Genomic DNA, 22,716 nt, shown 5'->3' on the forward strand with positions numbered 1-22,716 from the left:
TCCAAAGCCCCCTGGTTGAATAACTTACACTCCTCCTAGTTATCCCAGACCCTTACAACCCTTCTGGTATGGCTATTTTTTTATTTTTTTTAAACTTGTGCAGCAGGGGATCTGGGTGTGCAACCAGGTACATAAATATTTACATGCAGATCTCTTGGCCCCGCCCTGAAATGCCCAGCCCCCCGTTTGAAAACGTTTGAGATACACTCACATCTGGGTTGCTTTTAAAATTTGGTGGGCATGCGTGAGCCATACTTGTACGTGTATCTCCCAATTTTGATGTACACCAGGCTTTTAAATTCTACCTCTTATATTCTACTACTGCCTGGATGGCAATCTGCATTGATTGCTGGTCTGTAGCCAAAGGGTGCTCTTGATTAACCAATCACAAACACAGAGAAATATATGCAATCATGGTCTACATTACTTCGTAACAATTGCTCAAGTGGACAGAGGTTATTAACAGGGCTCATTCTTGTCTAAGCAGCAAAAAAAAAAAAATCACAAAAAGAACGTATCTAATGGGTGAAATGCCAGCTAGTAGTCCAAGAAATTCTTGAGTGTTCTAGAGTTAGTATGTGACAGATCCCGTGGCTCAGCAATATAACATTGTTCAGAATGCATGTACTTCTCAAAGCTTGCACAGATGTTTTTTCAAGATATATGCATGGGTCTTTTCCATCAAGCTCCATCCACCCACTTCATTTATGAACGATAAAAGTGAAGCTTCATGCATTCACAGATATGTTATAATTTACTGGTTCTGAACAACCAACCCATGGACTATGGCTCTGCCACTCAGGAATGACAATCACTCGATTTCTGAAAAAGTACTGACCTCTTAGGAATGAACAGTGACCGAGAGAAGCTTATATTTCCCATATACTAACACCAAGGGAAGTATCACTAAGGGGCCACTATCTCTCCGTTTTGTTGTAACCGTAAAGTTTGACCTTGTTTTTTGAAGAAATAAGGGTCAATTCAACTTGTTTTCTGAAATATATGTACAGTGCAAGCAAAGGGTTCAGGATGACACTGATTATTTTCACTTTTCTTTCATGTAGTTATGCAGAGGTTCGAGCAGAGAGAAGGCGAGACCTCGGCTTGGAAGAATCCTCAATAGAACTGGCAGCCTCTTCCTTAAAGGTATACAACATGATACATGGAATAGAGATCTTAAGTTGGACAAGAGAAAAAAACAGTTTAATCAACCCCAGTTCTCAAAAGAATTGTAGAGAATACCAAATACACTTACTAACTAATTAGATTAGTACTAAAATGATTTTCATAAATAGATTGTTACTTGATTATATACTGTAAATATACTGTATTAAATTGGTAGTGGTAAAAAGCTGGAAAACTATGATTTATCTGGTAATTTATATATTTAATTCAAATTTTAGCCCACTGGATTAAAACATATACTTCCAGTGGATAACAGCAATAAAAATAGCACAACTGGTGTAATTACCTCATGATTCTGCAGTTTCAATGTTTTCTTGAATTCCGAGATCATTCCATTTGATCTGATACTGCTGAGTAAGTTTTATACATAGTGGAGTAGATAATCAAAGCATAGCGGATTATCTAAGTTATCTGGATAGATTTATCTGGCTTAGTCGGGATATGCATGGCTATGCAGCTGAATATCCGCAGATAAATCTCTACTTAGCTGGATAAGTCTTAGCTGTCTGCTGTTAAGCACATCCAACTTAGAAGGATAACTTATCTCGCTACACCCATTACCCACCCACAAGATATCCGGCTAAAAACTTAGCCAGATAAGTGACTTTTGAATATTGACCTCAGTATGTAAACAAAACACAGTTAAAAGAAATTATTAAATTTTAGATTAGTGGAATGGGCTGAAAAAGATGTTTATATTTTTAGACAGCAGTACTGTACTTGTATGGTGCTGTCAGCCCAGGCACTCCTTAGATATAAAACATGATTATGATGATGAATATCTGTTTTCTATTTCTTAAAATATGTAGAAATAAAGGTTGTAGATAATACTTTTTCATTAGACCAGAGCTTCCCACGCCTGTCCTGGGCACCCCACAGCCAGTCGGGATTGTAGGATTTCCACAATGAATATGCATGAGATATATGCAAATCTCTTTTTTCTGCATTTCCAATTGAGCTAACTTAGCAACTGTTAATTTTTGGAAACATTTTTTGTTTTGTTTTTTTTACCTATTTTTCTTGGTTCTTTTTTTTGTCTAGAGTCACAACAGTTATATTGACATCAGACAATGTGCGACAAGCCAAGAATCAACCCGTGAAAGATTGTCTCCATCCTCTCATAGCTCCTGCCGATCTTCACACACTGCGCTCTCGGATTCTGCCTGTACGTATTGCATGGCAGCACTCAGGGCCAGGCTACCTGGCTTATCGTGTCATCGTTTTCCTGTGCAAGCAAAGGCGCCAAAGACATTAGAAGCATCACAAATTCCGCTCTCTCTCTCTTGCACATTTTGTTGCCTCCTTCACTTTTGGTTCCACATTTTGCTCACCCTCACCACCGAGCAGCAGTACATTCACATCGCATATTTTCCAGTCTACAGCAGCACTTTCCAACCCTCTCCTGAAGGCACACCTACCTAATCAGGTTTTCAGGATTGCCACAATGAATATGCATGAGATAGACCCAGGGTATGCAAATCTCTCTCATGCATGTTCACTTCAGATATCCTGAAAACCGACTGGGTAGGTTTGCCTCCAGGAGAGGGTTGACAAACACTGGTCTACAGAAATATTTCTTAATCTGGGTACCAATAATTTTTTTTAATTCTATGAATATCTTTTCAGCCACATCATCCATGCGGCCCACAGAAGCCAGTACCCCTTCAAGACAGTCACTATCAGTGACCCAGCAAGACAAAACACCCATGAGGATGGCAACGAGTAGCACGCAGGTATTTTTCATTCAGTGCATCAAGCTTCAGTCTGGCTGCAAGAGGCAATATGCTAACATGCGTAGGTTGCATTTTCAAATCTCTGCGCCTACGTTTCCAGCAAAATTTACCTGCACAAAAAGCAAGTGCAAGTGACCACGCATAACATGCATCCGTGGCAGGTTTCAAAGTGAAAGTCTGCACATGCTTCTGCTTTGGTAATTGGTGCCAAATTTCGACTAAAAAGTGCAGGCAGTTTTAGTCCCAGTGCTGACAGGCTGAAAACTGCCTCCCTAAAGATATCCTGACTAACTGGGTATGTCCCAAGAACTGGGCTGAGAACCCTAAAGTCTCTTCCTCAGGCAAGGTTTGGTCCTATTTTCCAGAGACTTCCTTTTCTCTAAATCCATATTTAAAAACAGCCTTTGATGGGGAGAAACCTTGAAAATATTACACTTTAATTTGGGTTTTCTCTTAATTTTTATACACATGGGAAGGCTCATACTTCTGTATTGTTGCAATGGCAATATGCATGCAGGTAGACAGAAGACATGTTTTTGTTGGTTTATCATTCCAATTAGTTAAAATTCTTGCGTACATCTTGAAATGGAAATGGAAACCTACTCAATATTATAGAATTAATTTAACCTGTTTTGTTTATTCAAGGCTATAATAGCTCCTCAAGCACCAGCTGATCATCTGCCTCAGCATCACATGACCCAGCCAACAATATCCTCCCAGCCAACTCTAATGGTATGTCTTTAGTCACAACATTGTGTTCCTGGGAATATTATTTTATTGTATAGGACTCTCGTATTATAAATGAACAAGACATAGACAGTAACTTTCGAACCGGTGCATGGGCGTACATTTGCACACATATGTTGGCCAGCATCCAAGGACACGGCTATTTTTAGGGATGTGCATTCACTTTTCATGAATTAGACAATTTCAAAAAATTAATGCACGCCAGGATTTTAAAATTCACCTTAAGAGTATGGTCCCCTAAAGAATTCATTGGTCATAATAAGTACCTATGTCTAAAACACAACTTCTAAAATAATAACCTTTTTTTGACTCACCTTTCTAACTAATGCTCTAGTCAGCTTACAGCACTATTAATATTCATATTTATTAAGTCTCTACCCCAATCAGCTTAAAATCTGAAAGGATAACTTTCAAAGAATTCCACATGGCCCTATTTTACATGCGCGTAGCTATACAATCAATTGGTCACCAAGAGAGTGAAGACATTTCTACAGCACCTCTAGCCAAGTATTTCTATAGCTCTTCCACTGGACAGCATATGGAGATGAACACTAGCTAAATAGTGCCCATCTCATATACATGCTCATGTTTCCAAGAGTTATCTAAGAGTATACTCTCTGGAGAAGGCAACACAAGCCACTTGTGAAGCTCCACATTAAGGTGTTTCCTGTTTTGCTCTTGCTGTCTTCTTTGAGAGCATACAATGAGCTTTCAGTTTTATGGTTTAGACCATATGGCCTTGTAAAAGAACAATGTGTCTATCTGAATAGCTAATGGCACTCTAGTATGCAAGGTCATGTGAGTCCCAAACCTTTTACCTTTTGACAAAAAAAAACAACACAATGAAAAGACTTAACCAGAAAGTGAAGTTTCAAAGTATGTGACTACTTTAAAAACAACATTTGTAGTCACCAGAATCAAAGCAATTAAACATCTTTGGTAATCACATTCTGCAAGGACAAGATATCAATAGCACATAACTGTCACCGAAATGACCAGCACATTTAGTATACATATATTGTTACAAATAGGATATACAGTATTATGATCTTATACTTTTGCAAAATCATGATTATTGCAAAGACCCTAGAAAGTGGAAGTGGCAATCCAATAACTACAGTACAGCTCTAATGTTAGAGCTGATGCCAGCACAAATATGTGATGGCAAGCAAAGGCCCAGACAGTCCATGTTGAAAGAGTGTACTCAAAGGGGACAACCTAAGGACAACAGCAGCAAAGTTCAAGTAGCAGCCAGCAGGGCCAGGACTGAAGGCAGTATGGAGGCAGAAGGACCAGGACTGGAGAGCGCAGAATGGAGGCAGGAGCCCCAAGAGATGAGACAGCAGCATGGAGCCAGAAGCAAGATGAAATGAGAAGAGTCAGCATGGACCAGCAGTAGGATGAGATGAGAATAGACACCAGCAGCAGAACCAGGAGATGAGACATGATGAGAAGAGACACCAGCAGGACCATGACTGGAGACTATATCAAGGAGACAGGACTATGGGCAGAACATAGAGGAGGGCATAAGAAGCAGCAGGACAACACTGGCAGATAGTAGATCATCCACATCAAGCCAGCACAGGACCTCTGTAGTTAGGATGGGTCCAGAAGTCTTCTTCCATCTAGCCAGCACAGGATAGACCCAGCAGGCTTCTTCCATCTAGCCAAACCAGGAACTTTGTAGTCAGGATGGGCCCAGCATCTTCTTCCATCTAGCCAGCACAGGAACTCTAGTCAGGACGGACCCAGCAGTCTTCTTCCATTTAGCTGGCACAGGAACTCTGTAGTCAGGATAGGCCCAGCAGACATCTTCTATCTAACCAGCACAGGAACGCTGTAGGCAGGATGGGCCCAGCAGGCATCTTTCATCTAACTAGCACAAGAACTCTATACAGAAGATCGGCTTGACTTGTTTGGACAAGTCATCTTTGAGTGAAGGTTTGGAGCCTTTACAACTGTGGGTCTCATGGGCCTTTTCCTCTGCGGGACTTTTGGGTGGTTGGGAGTGGCATTTCTTTAGGGGGCCTACTCCTGGGCCACCCTGAGAGCCAGGGACTGCTGCACGGAGTGGACTCCTGGGAGGATAGGAATGGCATGAGTGCAGGCTTTGCAGTCATTGAATGAGTTGGGTTAGTGCTGTGGTCGAATTGTTGATTGAGATGGAGATGGTAGTTAGCTCCTATATAAGAGCTGCTGTCTGTGCCTGCATTGCCTGTGTGTGGCTGATCTGAGCCCTCCTCAACCACACCATCTCTGCCCATATATGGTGCAGATGGAGCCCATGCCTCTTCTTGATGCAGTTGAGTGTGTCCTGAAATTTATGATCCAATGTTTCTGGTACTGCAGTTGGTGGTGGTTGAGGCACTGTCTGTGGCTCCAGTGCTGGCATGGCCAGGCTGGTGGACTGAGCTAGCTGGGTGTCTGTTGCATCCTGCTGGTCATGTGGCATGCTGGAGGCAGGTGAGGACTGGCCAGCTTCTGCCCAGGCAGGGATGTCCCCTACAAAAAACTGGAGAGGTATAGACTGGTATTGAGGTATAGTGGTGAGCCAAGGGGTAGCAATAGCTGGTGCTGTTCTGGTGGCTGCTGTTGCTCATCCTCCTCCTCCTCTTCTTCACTCCATTGTGTCTGAGCATCCAGTTGCAAGGCTGCACTGAAACCTGGGGCTGCACTGCTGGTCCGTGGGGGCTTCATGGCTGGGACGGGGGGGTTTACTGTTTGAGAGCTGTGGAAAAAAAGAAGAATATTGCAAATCATACACAAGAAGAGGACCTATTCAACAAATAAATTCATTTATTCATATGTATCAATAACCTATCTAACATTAAAATCTATCTAACACACTCATCCATCATACATACACCCCCATATAAAATCAATGTTCATCGGTAAACATGAAATATACTGTATACAAAAGAAGAAGGCATAAATATGAATGCTAAGAAGTGTACATGTACTGTTTGGCATAAGATGTGCACTTTGCATCAGTTAATGTGAGCATCTTATACCAAAATATGTGGACATCTGTAGACTTGACATTTACAGATGATGTGAACTTACCGGCCCCGGCTTGCATCATGTCCTGGGCCTCGTCCAACTACTTGAACATGTCCGGTCCCAGCCGTGATTCAGGTGATCCTCCATCAGGGTCAGAACTATGGGCCAAGGGGCTCTGCCTCCCTTCTGCTGCAGATATTTATTGCAACTTGCCACCTTGTTTTTCAACTGTGCCTTGAAGGTGGGCCACCAGCTCTCTGGTCCTCTTGATACCGCTGTACCGGGATATGGCTTGGGCGATGGTGCACCATATCTAGCCCTTGGCTGCCCTGGACGTCTTTGCTGCCCGTTTCCAAATAGCAAGTTGTACTTTTCCAGGAAACCAGCAATGAGCGGCTCATTGTCCTCGATACTGAATTTGTATGTGCAAAGACGAGGCCGGTCTGCTGCCTGGCTGCTGGATGATTGGGTTGCCACATCTACTTCTAAAGAGGTGTCACCTTCCTTGCTCCCACTCCTCTTCCCTTCCTCCCCCTCATACCCTCTCCACTGCCAAGTCTCCCCCCCTGCGCCCTCTCTGTCCTGCCACACTCACCTGCCTAGCTCCTTCCCCCTCCTGCCTCCTCTTATCCCTTCCCTCCTCCCTATCTCTACTCCTGTCCCTACTCCTACACCTCCTACCACTCCTGCCCTCCTCTGTCTCCTCCTCTCCTCCCTCCTCCTCATGCCTCTTCTCTGGGTCTGTACTTCTTCCCCGCTCCATCCTCTCCAGCTCCACAGTCCCCACTTCTCCACCATTCTTCACTCCTCCACCACGCCTTCATCACCACACAAAGGGACAAACTGACAAACAAGACAAACTAACCAAAACTTCCACACACCGATAAAGAGAAGAGACAAAGCTACAGGAAAACAGATGAGAACAGAAATCAGGACAACTTACTCAGAAATCACTAAGAGGCTTCTCCTAAACTCTAAGCAACTACTCAACAAACCTCTTTCCTCTCTTTTCAATGCCTGCCGCGCCCTCAAAGAGGCAGCTGCAGGAAGCCGATATACATAAACAAAGAAAATAACATGCCAGATGTAAACTGACGTATGACGCGATAAAGTGTCACGAATTGCAAAAAACTTACATGTGCGGTCCAGTACATCAGTAATTTCCCTAACCATGCCCATTTTTTTTTAATTGAAGAAACAGCAAGGAAGGCTGTCTAACAAAGCCGTAAGGGCAACAAAACAGGATTAGCAGCCAGATGTCCAAATGGTTTCCTTTATTGGGTAGTAACACGAGTATATGAACAATGCCCAACTCTGGCCGAGTTTCGCCCTCTTACAATGGGGCTACATCAGGGGCTACAACATACAATGACACATACTTATAAATAATAAAAATCATAAAAACATGACTAAAACGCACAGATAAAGTGGTAACATAAAAATGTGGTGTAAATATAAATTATAACAAAGCATTTGGGTGTAAAATACAGACAAAATCATCAAATATTATGCCTTTACCTCAACTTTAGTCGTGTTATGGTGAAAATCCAAGTCTTAAAAAAGACTGTGCAACAAAGGTCTGTAATTTAAAAATATTAATTCGTTCATTGAAATCAAATAAAAAAAAATATATAAAAAACTCTCAAAAACATAGCTTAAAAACTGGCATGTTAAAAAATAACACAAATAAAATCAAAATAAATTAAATAGAGCACTGCAGAGAAAAAAGCACAAAAATAGCATCATATTAAAACAACATATGAAAAATTAAAAAGGACACTTCAACTTGTAACAATGTTAAAATGACATTCAAAAATTGTGACAACTATATGTAAATAAAAATACTAAAAAATGTATGTAACTAAAATGCACCTCCTATATTGGAGTATATACTCACTATTGAAAAGGCTGGTGAAACTCTTAATGACAGCGGTACCTCAGTTTCTCATTTCTTAATCAATACAAGGGTTGCAAATATGCCGGTATCTTATTTAGAAAAATGAACATTATTGAGGGAAGAAGATCGCAATTTCAAGCGTGAGTAAAATATGTATTGAACTACCTCTGGGGCGGATTTTAAAAGGCGCGCGAATAGCCTACTTTTGTTTGCGCTCCAGGCGCAAACAAAAGTACGCTGGATTTTAGTAGATACGCGCGGAGCCGCGCGTATCTGCTAAAATCCTGGATCGGCGCGCGCAAGGCTATGGATTTTGTATAGCCGGCGCGCGCCAAGCCGCGCAGCCTACCCCCGTTCCCTCCAAGGCCGCTCCGAAATCGGAGCGGCCTCGGAGGGAACTTTCCTTTGCCCTCCCCTCACCTTCCCCTCCCTTCCCCTACCTAACCCACCTGCCCGGCCCTGTCTAAACCCCCCCCTTACCTTTGTCGGGGGATTTACGCCTCCCAGAGGGAGGCGTAAATCCCCGCGCGCCAGCGGGCCTCCTGCGCGCCGGGCCGCGACCTGGGGGCGGGTACGGAGGGCGCGGCCACGCCCCCATACCCGCCCCCAAAACGCTGCCGACACGCCCCCGAAACGCCGCGACGACCAGGCCCGCCCCCGACACGCCCCCGACACGCCCCCTCGGAGAACCCCGGGACTTACGCGAGTCCCGGGGCTCTGCGCGCGCCGGGAGGCCTATGTAAAATAGGCTTCCCGGCGCGCAGGGCCCTGCTCGCGTAAATCCGCCCGGTTTTGGGCGGATTTACGCGAGCAGGGCTCTGAAAATCCGCCCCTCTATGTATAACAATGACAGAACAAGAAATGCAACCACATATTGACTCTGAGTGCATATTGTAAAGAAACATAATGTATCTGTGTATGAATTGAAAAAATGTTATAGATACACGTACTCATATTAAAATCATATCATTCGGACTGAAAACATGCAAATACAAGTAATGTAAAGGACAGTTCAAAACAGCATTGTGCATCACTTTTGAAACGGCTCCTTGGGACATTATGAAAGGTACCTTTCATGTTTTCAGTCCGAATGATATGATTTTAATATGAGTACGTGTATCTATAACATTTTTTCAATTCATACACAGATACATTATGTTTCTTTACAATATGCACTCAGAGTCAATATGTGGTTGCATTTCTTGTTCTGTCATTGTTATACATAGAGGTAGTTCAATACATATTTTACTCACGCTTGAAATTGCGATCTTCTTCCCTCAATAATGTTCATTTTTCTAAATAAGATACCGGCATAGTTGCAACCCTTGTATTGATTAAGAAATGAGAAACTGAGGTACCGCTGTCATTAAGAGTTTCACCAGCCTTTTCAATAGTGAGTATATACTCCAATATAGGAGGTGCATTTTAGTTACATACATTTTTTAGTATTTTTATTTACATATAGTTGTCACAATTTTTGAATGTCATTTTAACATTGTTACAAGTTGAAGTGTCCTTTTTAATTTTTCATATGTTGTTTTAATATGATGCTATTTTTGTGCTTTTTTCTCTGCAGTGCTCTAATTAATTTATTTTGATTTTATTTGTGTTATTTTTTAACATGCCAGTTTTTAAGCTATGTTTTTGAGAGTTTTTTATATATTTTTTTTATTTGATTTCAATGAACGAATTAATATTTTTAAATTACAGACCTTTGTTGCACAGTCTTTTTTAAGACTTGGATTTTCACCATAACACGACTAAAGTTGAGGTAAAGGCATAATATTTGATGATTTTGTCCGTATTTTACACCCAAATGCTTTGTTATAATTTATATTTACCCCACATTTTTATGTTACCACTTTATCTGTGCGTTTTAGTCATGTTTTTATGATTTTTATTATTTATAAGTATGTGTCATTGTATGTTGTAGCCCCTGACGTAGCCCCATTGTAAGAGGGCGAAACTCGGCCAGAGTTGGGCATTGTTTGTATACTCATTTTTTTTAAATTGCAGGATGCCCTCAGCCTGTGCTTCTGTTTTATTTACATCATTTTGATGAATCTAGGCCGATGATAGTAAATAACAGCAAATGTTCCATCCAACCTGCCTAGTAAGGTGCTCAAGGGTATAACTGCCACTCTGCCACCCCTCACCTTCCTGTCTACAGAAGGCTTTTCTCAGATATCAAATGCTGAAAATCAACTACTTGACTCACTTCATTGTGTTGGAGACCGGCTTTGAATGTTTAATTTCTTTCTGATCTACGCAGCCAACGTACCATTTCCCAGCTCAGTTAGGGATGATGCAGCAGCTTAAAGAGAAACTGGAGGCAAGAACCCGCATCCTGCAAGCTGATATCAAGACACAACAGAAAGAGCTGGATGTGATCAAGGAACAGCTCCAGCTAGTGCAAGATTCCAACCTGCAGGTAGCTTTATCACCATGCAAGTACCGCTGCCCCCTACGAAGAAATGTTCTTTTTATTTCTTAAAAAAATCACTGCTAGACCACGGACTCCAGTCCTCCAGAGCCACAAACAGGCCTGCATTTCAGGATATCCACAATAAATATTTCTAAGAGAGCTTTTCCTTCACTATATGCAGGTCTGCCTCATGCATATTCATTGTGGATACCATGAAAACCAGAGCTATTTGTGGCTCTTGAGGACTGGAATTGGCCACCCCAGCCATCGAGCCTCCTCAGACTTAGATCACCCCAGATTAGCAGAAAATACAAAAGGACAACTTACCAAATTGAATATGTTAAAAAAGAATATGTGGCAAAACAGAACTAGGAGAAATGAGGTATTTTTGGACAGTTAGATCAGTGTTTCCCTACCCTCTCCTGGAGTCACAGTCAGGTTTTCAGGATTGGCACAATGAATATGTATGAGATAGACTTGCATGCCCTGGGTCGCCAATGTTTGCAAATCTATCTCATGCATATTCATTATGGATATCCTGAAAATCTAGGTGGTTAGGTGTGCCTCCAGGAGGGGGATAGGAAACACTGAGGGGGTCATTTTCTGTTTCGCACGCGAAAAGTCCCTTTTCGCGTGCGATAGCAAGTGGGGGCGGAGTCGGGGGTAGTGAGGAGGTGGATGAGGCAGTATCTTCTCTGGCGGCGATAAGGTAAGCCACATTATCGCCTCTAGTAGCGCGCCCAATAGCACCACCTTTCACGGTGGCGCTATCGGGCGCGAAAGCCGGCAGTAATAACACTGCGGTGGTGCCATCGCTGCCGGCTTTCACAGGCCCGTCCCCCGCCCCCACCCCGTTACCGCTGGATTCACCATTCTCTGCGAGAATGGAAAATCCAGGCCTGAGTTAGATTCATGAGCACAAATATTAGTTCTGATACGGACATATTTCCCTGAATATGTGTGCTTTGTGGCCACAAGTTCCTCTGCCATTCTCTTCTTAGGGTCGATTATATCAGTGCTGATCATTTTCTCATGTCCATCTACCAAGGTTTATGTGCTTTGCACTTTCGAGCATACTTCATCGCCTGCGTTGAAGGACATTGTTCTTGTGCAAGCACTGGTTTGTGGATTCAAAGCATAGATCCCATTCGTTATAACAGGATTATCTAGACAAATGGATTTACAGCTGATACTTATTATCCTCCTATAATTGAAAGTGTGCACTGTACAACTCAAATGATGTTTCAGCTTAAAGGTTAACTCCAAATTCTCTGATCATATACTGTTGCAAAGCTTTCAATGGTTATTATTTCTGTGTAATCCAATGTGCTGCAACAAAGAAGATGAAAAGTCAAAGAGTTTGTTTTTACATATTTTCCCTATTCGGTGGGGTTGGTGGCCTCCCCAGACTTCAGTGGAGCCATCGTGGCTTACTGTGTTAAACCATAGTATTTCTCAGGGACACTGCGTGCTGTGCGTGCAGTATGTAGCAATGTAGAACAAAAAATATCGTAAAGCAGCCTGATTCAGAGTTTTCCATACCACGTAACAGCATTACATGCCCCTGGCTGACTTTGAAATGCTGTTGTAAAGGAGCTTTAAACCTTCACATCATTCCCTTAACTTTTTGTCTTTGCTCACAGATTATTGTTTTTCTGGCAAAAATGGTGTCAATTAGGTATGATGTTGCAGAAGAGAGTCTAGGTTAAATGATGATCTTTATCAGACTAACATATCATTTTGTCACGTGAGCTTTTGAATTCTTGGCATGGGCCCTTCTGATACAGCAGTATTTTATAAAAAGAGTAGAACTTTTATTTCTGCATCATCAAAGTGAGTTGTGTGGGTGGAAAGGATTTTTTCCTGCCCTCAATGCGGCACAAAGGATGCGTGTTCTTCAACAGCGCGTGCAGCTGCACCGAGAGGAAGCATTCCTCGGGGCAGGTTCAGTTTGTTGGAGGAAGAGTGTACACGTGGAGGAGCACATCTCTCTCCTGAGTACTTTTCCAGCAAAAAACCTCCCCCCAGAAAAAGCAGGTATAAGTGATTGGGCATACCCAGGGCAGTTTTCAAAATGAAACTGCACACAGATTTTTGCTTTGAAAATTGTTGCAAAGACTGCAGGTGAAAAGTACATGTGGAGAGGTTGAAAACTGCTCCCTTGTTTACTTGGAATCATGGCCGTAAGGACAAGGATTGATGATGATGATTGCTTTCTAGAGAGCAGGTAATAGAAGGGGTGGAACGTTCACCGAGAGTTTGTATTTCTCATAACATTCAACTATACGATGGGTAAAAACACTGATTGACATACGGGGGGCAATAATAAGAGCTAATAACACAGGTAAACTCATGTTTACCCATGTAAAATCGCAGGTTGTTTATTGCTGCCCTCCCCCACCCCCCAACGAATGTACTTTTACCTGCGCGGAACAGTGGGCAGAGTTGGTTCAGGGCGGGAAATTACACATGGGCACTGGATAATCAATCTGTGTGTGTCATTTCCAGCTCGTACATGTGTGCTAGTTTCAGTGCATGCATAAAAGTATGCAGCTACTTTTATATGCCCCCCACTACCACCACCAGTCTGCACGCTAGCTACATTTGAAAATGAGTTTGCAATTTCTACATGCAGGACTGCAACCTCTGCGGAGGGATTGGTTATTGGTCTCTAAATGCACATTGTCTGCTATTGCCTGAACAGGCTAATACAATACTTTTTTTAGTGCATGGGTCCCGTGCAGCCCAGTTTCCGAATGTGAAGAATCTTGCAATGATTGTCCCCTCATGAAACCTCACTTTGTTGAGCTGGACTTTACTGCTGGGATGCCGGTTGAATTAGGTTAAAATTGTTATTGTAAACTAATGACTACCTTGTCCCTTTGTCTTAAAGATGTTGTTGCTTCAGCCTATGTCTGTGGGCTTTAACAACGTGCAGCACCAAGACACAAGAAGACCATCTCAACAACCACAAGCTGGGACCACCAGGCAAAATACAGATCTAGGCAAACAATCTGCAAAGCGGTTTTGTGGTCCTCACATTGCTGCCTCTCAACACCAGTTCCTCAGGGAACCTTGTTTAACGTCCTCCCAGGTAAAAAAGAAAAAATCCAGACTATCAGAATTGGCTCCTTATACTTTCATTGTGGGAGGAGAGGAGGGAGGATCCATTTGTCTCTTTCATAAAAATACTGAGGTCAGTATTCAGTAATCCAGCAAGCGAAAAAATATCTAGATAAAGTTATGTGGATAACTTTATCCAGAGTATTCAGCATGACTTATCCAGGTATCTCTGCTGTGGAATATACTCTCATAAGTGAAGCCAGCTAAAGTTATTTGGTTATATTTTAGAACAGCGTTTTCTCTTAGCAGACCTACCCAGCTAAGTTCCTGGCTAGTGCTGAGTTTTAGCCTCATCCCTGGAATGCCTCCCTGCCTCTTACATTTTAGCCAGGTAATGATTTACCCGGGTAAAGTTTCACTAGTGGGCAAAATTTCACTAGTGAAAGGGGCAAGAATTTCAAATCTCAGGCTTTCAAAAAAAGTTAGCCAGACAAGCCCTTTTGAATATGGAGCTTACTTTGTGTATGGCTCATTCCCTTATTTTAACCCATGCAGAATCTCTCACCTTTCCATTACCAAAACTTACAAGTTGTACTTTAATGTTTTGATTGAAAAAGAAATAAAAGATGAAAAGAAGGTCATACGGGCCATTCTGTGGAGGCCTGCTGCATGCCCTTAAAGAAAATCTCCATGGGCAGCTTGTCTAATAATTCTATTAGTCATTGCATAATGAGCTAGAAATGAAGCGATAGTGCCCCTAACAATGTTTTGTATCAAAAACATAAAACTCAGTTATGGAGATCTTTAAACAACAAACTAGTGATGCAAGCATATGCCATTGGCTTGTGTGTATATATAGATAGATAGATAGATAGAACGGGCGACAGTGCAGGCTGTAAATGTAATAAATAAATATACATATGCACATTCCCTAATCACATAAATGTTTTGAACATCGACCCCATGGAATATATGGGCATTGCAAATTTTGTGAAGTTAACTGATGGTGCTTGGGACAGCAAAAAAATTAAAGTTAGTACTTGAATCATTTTTGAAAGATGCCCTTCAATCCCTGAAATGCCATAACCAACAGGAAATGTATTTTTTTTTATACTCTTTATTTATGCTTTCCAAATAATATAATACAAGCAATAACTCCTACGATCCATGGATTGTGGGCTTTTCGAAGTATTATCTGCAAGCCATACTTGTTTGTGTATTACAAGGGAGTGACCCAAGATATGTGACTAGAAAGTTGCCCTAAGGTATTGAAGAGACTTTTAAAGACTGCCTTATTCAGACAAGTTTTTTTATTGCCTTTAAATATGATTTTCAGCTAGAAAATTGATTGTTCAAACTTTTAACTTGCACAGTTCATTGTGAGTTTTACTAACTTTTATATTTATTTATATTATTTATGTATTGGATCATTATTGTTTGTATTGTTTCTATGCTGAGAACAGTGTTTTATTGCTTATTGTTTGTTTTAACGATTGTGTGTGTTTCATGTTCCCCACTTAATGCTATTGCATAAGTGGGCTATAAACAAATAAATGAAATGAAAGAGCGGCTATATATATATAACAATCAACAATAATAAAAATAAGAAGCAAAATTTAACAATTTACACATAGCCCAAACAAAGTTCAGAAAAAATGAGCAGCAAAGAGGACTCCTGAGGAGCACTAAAATAAATATAGATTAAGAAGAAAAATAAGCTAACTGCTGGATGAAAATACTAGCAGGACATTTGAACCTTTAATTCAAATCTTTATTCTAATACTAACATGTTATATTATCCTTTAGGTACAGCAGCAGCAGCAGCAGCAGCAACAGCTACAACAGCAGCAGCAGCAACAGCTGCAACAGCAGCAACACCAGCAACATCAGCAACATGTAATGAGAGGAAATCAACTGCAACCAACAGCTCTGCCTGTGCAGACCCACACAAGCATTTCAGTGCCACTCTACAGCACCTCCATGATGTTCTCCCAAACGCATCCCACTACAGTTTCTGCCCAGATGCCCACTGAACTTAATGACAGGCAGCAAACTTCCAGTTACAGCCAAGATAGGCATTTAAGGTAGGTAAGAGGAAAAACCACTGATAAAGGGTTTAATGTCACCCACAGAGAGGGCGAGCTTGGCGCTTTGTGCCCGTGGGACAGCAAGTTCATTTTCAAAGAGAAACGCTGCAGTGTTTCCTTTTGACAGTAGTTGGCAAGTTGGGAACATGGGTGCTTTTGTTCCCTCAAGCTAACTCGGCCCATTTTTGTACATGAGCACTTCTGCCTGAACTGGGAAGTTTGGGGCAGGTAAACACACATCTACCCGCGTAAAACATTATGATAATTGCCCCTCTGTACTTATAAACAGAGACGAGCCAAATGTTTGCCTGTAATTCAAGTATTTTATGTGCCATTCACAGTGATAGGCTCAATCAAACATAAGTTTGATTATTTTAATGACTATTTACACTGGCATTAATATAAGGCTAAAACTCGTTTTTGTCAAACTTATGTATTTTAGTAGCAAGGTTGTTTTAATGTCGAGGGCGATGTGTGATTGGTAGTGAGGATGATTGCTGTTATGGATGACGTTATAGTTTTATTTTATTTGTAATAATTGTCAATTGAAACTATAAGGATAAGTCTTTAAAAAGGTGAGTTTAAATAGATAATATTGAGTGGGGTTCAGTTCATTAGATTAACAGCCCTGTCTTTCTGTACTGATCAGATCAGCTGGTGCAAAGATTATTAACAAACAGGCCGATACAGTACAGTGCGCTCCGGAGCGCACTGTTAACCTGCCCTTGGACACGCGTTTTCCCTTACCCCTTATTCAGTAAGGGGTGGAAAACACGCGTCCAACCCGCAGCACCTAATAGCGCCCTCAGCATGCAAATGCATGTTGATGGCCCTATTAGGTATTCCCGCGCGATTCAGAAAACAAAATGTGCATCCAAGCCACACATTTTACTTTCAGAAATTAGCGCCTACCCAAAGGTAGGCGCTAGTTTCTGCCGGCACTAGGAAAGTGCACAGAAAAGCAGTAAAAACTGCTTTTCTGTGCACCCTCCGACTTAATATCGTGTGCACCCTCCAACTTAATATCATGATATTAAGTCGGAGGTCCTGAAGAGTAAAAAAAAAGTAAAAAAAAAAGAAAAAAAATTTTTTAAATGGGCCGGCGGCTGTCGGGCCAAAAACCAGACGCTCAATTTTGCCGGCGTCTGGTTTCCGAGCCCGTGGCTGTCAGCGGGCTCGAGAACCGACGCCGGCAAAATTGAGCATCGGCTGTCAAACCCGCTGAAGGCCGCCACTCCGGATCAAAAGGAGGCACTAGGGACGCGCTAGTCCTTAGCACCTCCTTTTGCCCGTTTCTACCGCACCACCTAATTTAAATACAGAATCGCGCGCACAGGCAAGTGGCCTGTGCACGCACCGGGAGAGCAGGCGTTCGTCCATTCTCCCGTGGACTTTACTGAATCAGCCCGTTAGTCAGGGAAGACTGACTGCAGAGCGTCCCTGCCCCTGCTTGGTCCAGAGAGCAGTTCAAGGAACAGGCAGAGTATTACTCTCTGCCTCAGTATGTTACACTCAGCATCCTCTGGGAAGTTAGACACAAGAAGGGCAATTTTCAAAGGCATTTTCCCGCTAAACATATGCGTGAGTTTCATAGCTATATATTTTTAGCTGCAGGAAAAAGAAGCATTCCTGTGGGCGGGTAGTCAGGGGAGGAAAAGAGTAAGTGTACATTTGATTTTCAAATGCATGCATCATGCTATTTTACCTCCTCTCTGTCACTTGCAAAAATAGCCAGCGCTTTTAATGTGCAGAATTTGCACCTCTCATTTGAAAAGAGAAACCGCAGGTAGTTTGTCCTTCAAAAAGTGCATAATGTTTGTTAGAGCCATCGCCATAGTTTCCAATTACTTGGTTACTTTGAAATTTGCCCACCCAGCGTGCTGAGATATGAGCATCTATTACTGCACAAAGCACAGATTTAGCAATAAGGTCGCGAGGTGAGTCAATGAGGTTAAGTGACAAAGCACTCAGTTTCAGCCAAGAAGGGACCGTCCTAAGCTCATAGTTCAGACTCAATGGAAGGAATAACTGCAGTCAAAATCAGTCAGAATCAGAATCCTTAGAGGCCTTCACATTTTTTTTCTTGGTCTTTTGTGAGAGGCAGTGTAACATGTACAATAATAACATATATAGAGTTCATAACAGTGCTTCTTAACTTAGTCCTAGGAAACACCCAGCCAGTCTGGCTTTCAGGAGTACACAATTAATATGCTTGAGATTAACTTGTATTTAGAGCATACATATTTATTTATTTATTTATTTAGTTGTTTTAAAAGATTTATACCCCCTTCTCTATAAAGACTTTGAGGTGGGTTATAAGAACTGTCTAAATATTAGACTTTCATAAGACGCTTGTCAGCACATTTTCAAACAAAGATATGACTCAGAATTTAATTAGAACCAATATAAATTTAATATTTCATATCTTTGGAAGCACAGTTGTCAACCTTGCAAGACAGGCAGATCATCACTGTGTCTTCCAATCTCTAGTACAAGCTGTTATTTTATATGTTTAACCCATACATAGAAAATGCTTGTGAGAGGATCATTCACCAATTTGACAGTGTCATAACCTAACCTCCTCTTAACCTGAAAAACAATCCCCTCCCACCTTAAAAAATCCTTTGTCAACATGGCTTTGATGCATTGTTTTCTTGTGATCTTCTGTGTTTTGTAAATAGATATATTTGTGTTTTGTTGTTGGTTCCAAGCCTTTAATTAGTCTTGACCTCCGGGAATCTCCAGTTCACCTGGCTTCTGTCAGTCGAGATAGGAATCTGTGAGAACCAAGCTTGTATTATGGTTTCTATGAGAACCAAGCTTGTATTATGGTTTAACTATTGCCATTGATGACCTCCTGGCCTTTAATTATAGGCTTTGCAGAACTTACAGGTTTCCCAGATCTTCCACATTCTTGAATCTGAGGTCAGTCAGAAGTTCACTGTATCCCAGCAGTGTCAGTGTGAAGCAGCCTGCTAAGGATTCTGGGAATGGCTAAATGAACCAAAGTTCTGAACCAAGATCTTCATTATATCATTTCCCTCTTTTGCCACGTTTCATGGCAACAGTGGCACACCAACCGGTCCTCGATGATGAGCCATAACAAAGGAACTTAAAAGTGTGTCCTAACCACTAACCTTGGTATTTATCAGGTGTAGTGCATAATTGTGTATCCCTCTAGATTCCTAATTAATGTAAACGATACTCATACAAGCATTCACTAGCTAATCAAACAATAACATTAAAACTGAATTACAATGGAAATTATCCAGTTCTATGGTTAAATTACAAATGTAATACTATCATAATTTTAGTCTTAAACTAGAAATTTCATTGCATAAGGAGGAAATACCATACTTAAACTAATAGTATGAAGAGAATGATTTGTTCCTACTAGAAAACAGTCTATATGTTACTAATCACTTAATATTGAATCACATATAATATAACTAGCATAAAGCAAGAACTAAAAGAATCATTAGAGAAGAAAGTATATATGTATTCTTGTTGCACTGTTCATAATGGATGAGTCTCTGCAAGGAGAACTGTTTCATACTGAGAACCCGGGATAGAAGTAGGTACGTGTAATAGGGAAGAACGAGTACGAATATATGAGAGAAGAGAAAAAGAACATTGAAAACAACAACAGCCAAAAATCAGTATAAAAAAGATAGCAAATACGGAAAATAGTAACTTACGTAGCCAAGAGATTGAAGGAAGCCAGGAAAATATAGAGTCAAGCCATGAATCAGTAGCAGAATTTATACCACCTTGTGCATACATAACATGAGAGAGATTTCGAAGGTGTTGGAAAACATATGACATATTATGTTCGTAAGCTGCAGTAGGAATATAGGTAGAACACGCAGTACCAATGATAACACAAACCCCACCCTTAGACGCAAGAATAGAATCCAAGGCTAAACGATTCTGTTGAGCAGTAATTGCAGTTGCTCTGAGCTCAGTATTGATAATATTAAGACCTGCAGTAGTTAAATTAACAAACTGCATAAACTGATAACGGATAGTCTGAATCCACTTGGCATTTGCAGCAGCTTGAACATCAGGTGTCAGCCAAGAAGCAAAGAACAATTCAGTTCTACTAAACAGTTTAAATTCATCCGGTACATCAGTTGGAGTAAGATAAGCAGAACTACGTACACGTTTTGAAAACATAGAGGGTGAAAATATAGAAAGGGGCGAAATAAACACAGGAGCAGCTAAAATCATCATAGCACAAGTACCACGCCATCGAAAAGGAAAGAAACTGATAGACAGAAATACCACATTGCCAGAAAACATCCATGAGAGGCTGTGAACCAAATTCTAGATACATAGCATGATAGACAGTATCACAAGAAGAAATACCTAAGAAAGGTCCAGTACCATTTTGTGAAAAACAAAAAGGAAAATGGGTAAGCGCAGTATGAAATAAAGGGCCTGAAAAAGGAGGTGGCCATGTATTAACAACAGAAGCAAAATGAGTAAAGGTACAGGTCATTGAAGGTTGTATAGGAATTGCAGAAACACACAGTGTAGGTGTATCAGAAGTTCCACAAATAGTCCATTTTTCTTTCTCTCTACAAGAATAAGTAAGGTAACTAAGCTGACGAAGTAAATGCTGAGGACACAAAGGGGAAGTCTCATTAATAACAGATACATTCCACAAGGAAAGCATTGTAGAAGGGGAAAAACCAAATTTAGTATATTGATTAGCGTTAGCAGCAGGGGGAATAGAATAAGGAGGTCCAAAGGTCTGATTACCATAAAAACAAGCAGCAAAAGAAGAAATAAGGGAAGAAACTTGTGCTTGAGTTCCAGCAATTGGACAGGCAAGTGCATGATAGTAGCAAGAAACATTCGAAAGAGATAGTGGTATTGTCAGAACAAAACCTGCCATTTGAGTGGCATGAAAATGTTGGGAACACGCAATACAAGGAGTATTGGGGTACGATGTAATAGAATGTTTATACATTAATTGATACCACATATTGGTAGAAAAAGGTGTATGTGTAGGTAAAGAGAAATTAAGCAAAAGGTCAGGGGAAAGAAGAGTAAAAGAGTAAGGAAGAGAGCAGAGTAAATAAAAGACAAATAGATACATGATTTCTAAAATCTATTACTAATGAAGAAAACAAAAATAATGATTAGCTAACTCAGTAACCTTTCTAATTAAAATATAAATCTACTAAATAATACTTCAGTTGTTCAAAGATCAGTCCTTTAAAGAACAAAAAAGGTCCTTAGATACTCCTAAGAATCCTACAAAATAAAATAAAGTCAGTTCAAGCCCATGAGGCTACAAACGCAGATACAAAAATAAAGTCTCAGCAAGTAGCTTCTGTGCTTGGACACAATCTCAAGACAATTAAATGTGTGAAGATAGTATCAGCATCTAAACGAGCAGCTGTAGGAGTTAATGTTGTTATTCTGTATGGTCCAGTATACACCGGATCTTTCCAAGTTCTATGGGTAAAGTTGCGGCGATAGACTAGATCTCCTACTGCATACACCCTCGAAGGTTCTAGCACTTTGGATTGCTTAGCTCTGGCAGCATGTATTTGTTGACTTGCAACCTGCAAATTTTTAAGAAAAACAAACAGGTTATCTGGTACCTTAGCATGTTTCTGATACTCAACTTGTTGAGGTAAATTCATAGCTCTACCCATACACAGCTCAAATGGAGTGAGTCCTATAGATCTCACTGGACTCATTCTAATTGCCATCAGTGCAGCTGGTAAGGCTGTGAGCCAAGTTTGCTCATAAGCCAACATCAGTTGTCTTAATTTTGTTTTAAGAATTCCATTCATTCTCTCTGCCAAACCATTAGATGTAGGTCTATATACAGATACATGACGGCATTTGATGTTCAGATCTGATGTTAATGCATGCATTAATTCATTTCTAAAATGTGATCCATTATCTGTCACAATTTTCACTGGTACCCCAAATCTGGGTATTATGTGGGTCAGCAATGCTTTTGCCATACAAGTACCTGTTTCTGCTTTACAGGGTATGGCTTCCAGCCATTGAGTGTATGGACAGACACACATAAGTAAATATCGATAGCCAGAACAGGATTGGATCATATCAGTATAATCACAGTGCCATTCTAAATAAGGTCCCTGTGGTTTTGGAATATGTCCACTAGGGGTCACTGCACCTCTACGGGGATTTGCAGTAGCACATATTGGACATCTGGTCACAAATTGCTAACAAAGGCTTTGTAAATTTGGAGCCCATATACTTTGAGACAAATTAAGATACATTGTATTGGAACTGTTATGTAGCGGCCAATGAGCTTCATGTAACATCAGATTTAAAACATTCAAAGCACAACACAAAGTTCCTGCTGAATGTACCCAGCCCACATCCTTAGTAAATGTACAACCTGCCGCTTTCCATTTTGCTCTCTCATCAGCAGTTGCTGACTCCTGCAATTGCTGGACTGTTCGTAAGCCTGTGTCCTTTTGTGCTCTAGTCTGCACTAATTCCTTTACTGCTGGCTGACAAGTTGTCTGCGCAACCTCTTGTGCTGCATAATCTGCCAATGCATTTCCTCTATAAATCCACGTATCA

The 22,716-nt window shown here is 41.1% G+C and overlaps 1 protein-coding gene across 2 annotated transcripts in view; it reads left to right on the forward strand.

Moving 5' to 3' along the window:
- Positions 1 to 22,716, forward strand: part of LOC115094477 (neuronal PAS domain-containing protein 2-like) — a 192,158-nt gene that overhangs the window by 151,417 nt on the left and 18,025 nt on the right. For both annotated transcript variants that reach the window (XM_029607573.1, XM_029607572.1), the window contains exons 12-18: positions 1,065 to 1,146; positions 2,227 to 2,350; positions 2,812 to 2,918; positions 3,564 to 3,650; positions 10,835 to 10,993; positions 13,881 to 14,081; positions 15,857 to 16,134. In XM_029607573.1, the coding sequence (XP_029463433.1) occupies positions 1,065 to 1,146; positions 2,227 to 2,350; positions 2,812 to 2,918; positions 3,564 to 3,650; positions 10,835 to 10,993; positions 13,881 to 14,081; positions 15,857 to 16,134 (1,038 nt within the window). The remainder of the gene's footprint in view (positions 1 to 1,064; positions 1,147 to 2,226; positions 2,351 to 2,811; positions 2,919 to 3,563; positions 3,651 to 10,834; positions 10,994 to 13,880; positions 14,082 to 15,856; positions 16,135 to 22,716) is intronic.

The sequence above is a fragment of the Rhinatrema bivittatum genome, chromosome 6, assembly GCF_901001135.1.
Source record: "Rhinatrema bivittatum chromosome 6, aRhiBiv1.1, whole genome shotgun sequence".
In the NCBI taxonomy this organism is placed as follows: domain Eukaryota; kingdom Metazoa; phylum Chordata; class Amphibia; order Gymnophiona; family Rhinatrematidae; genus Rhinatrema; species Rhinatrema bivittatum.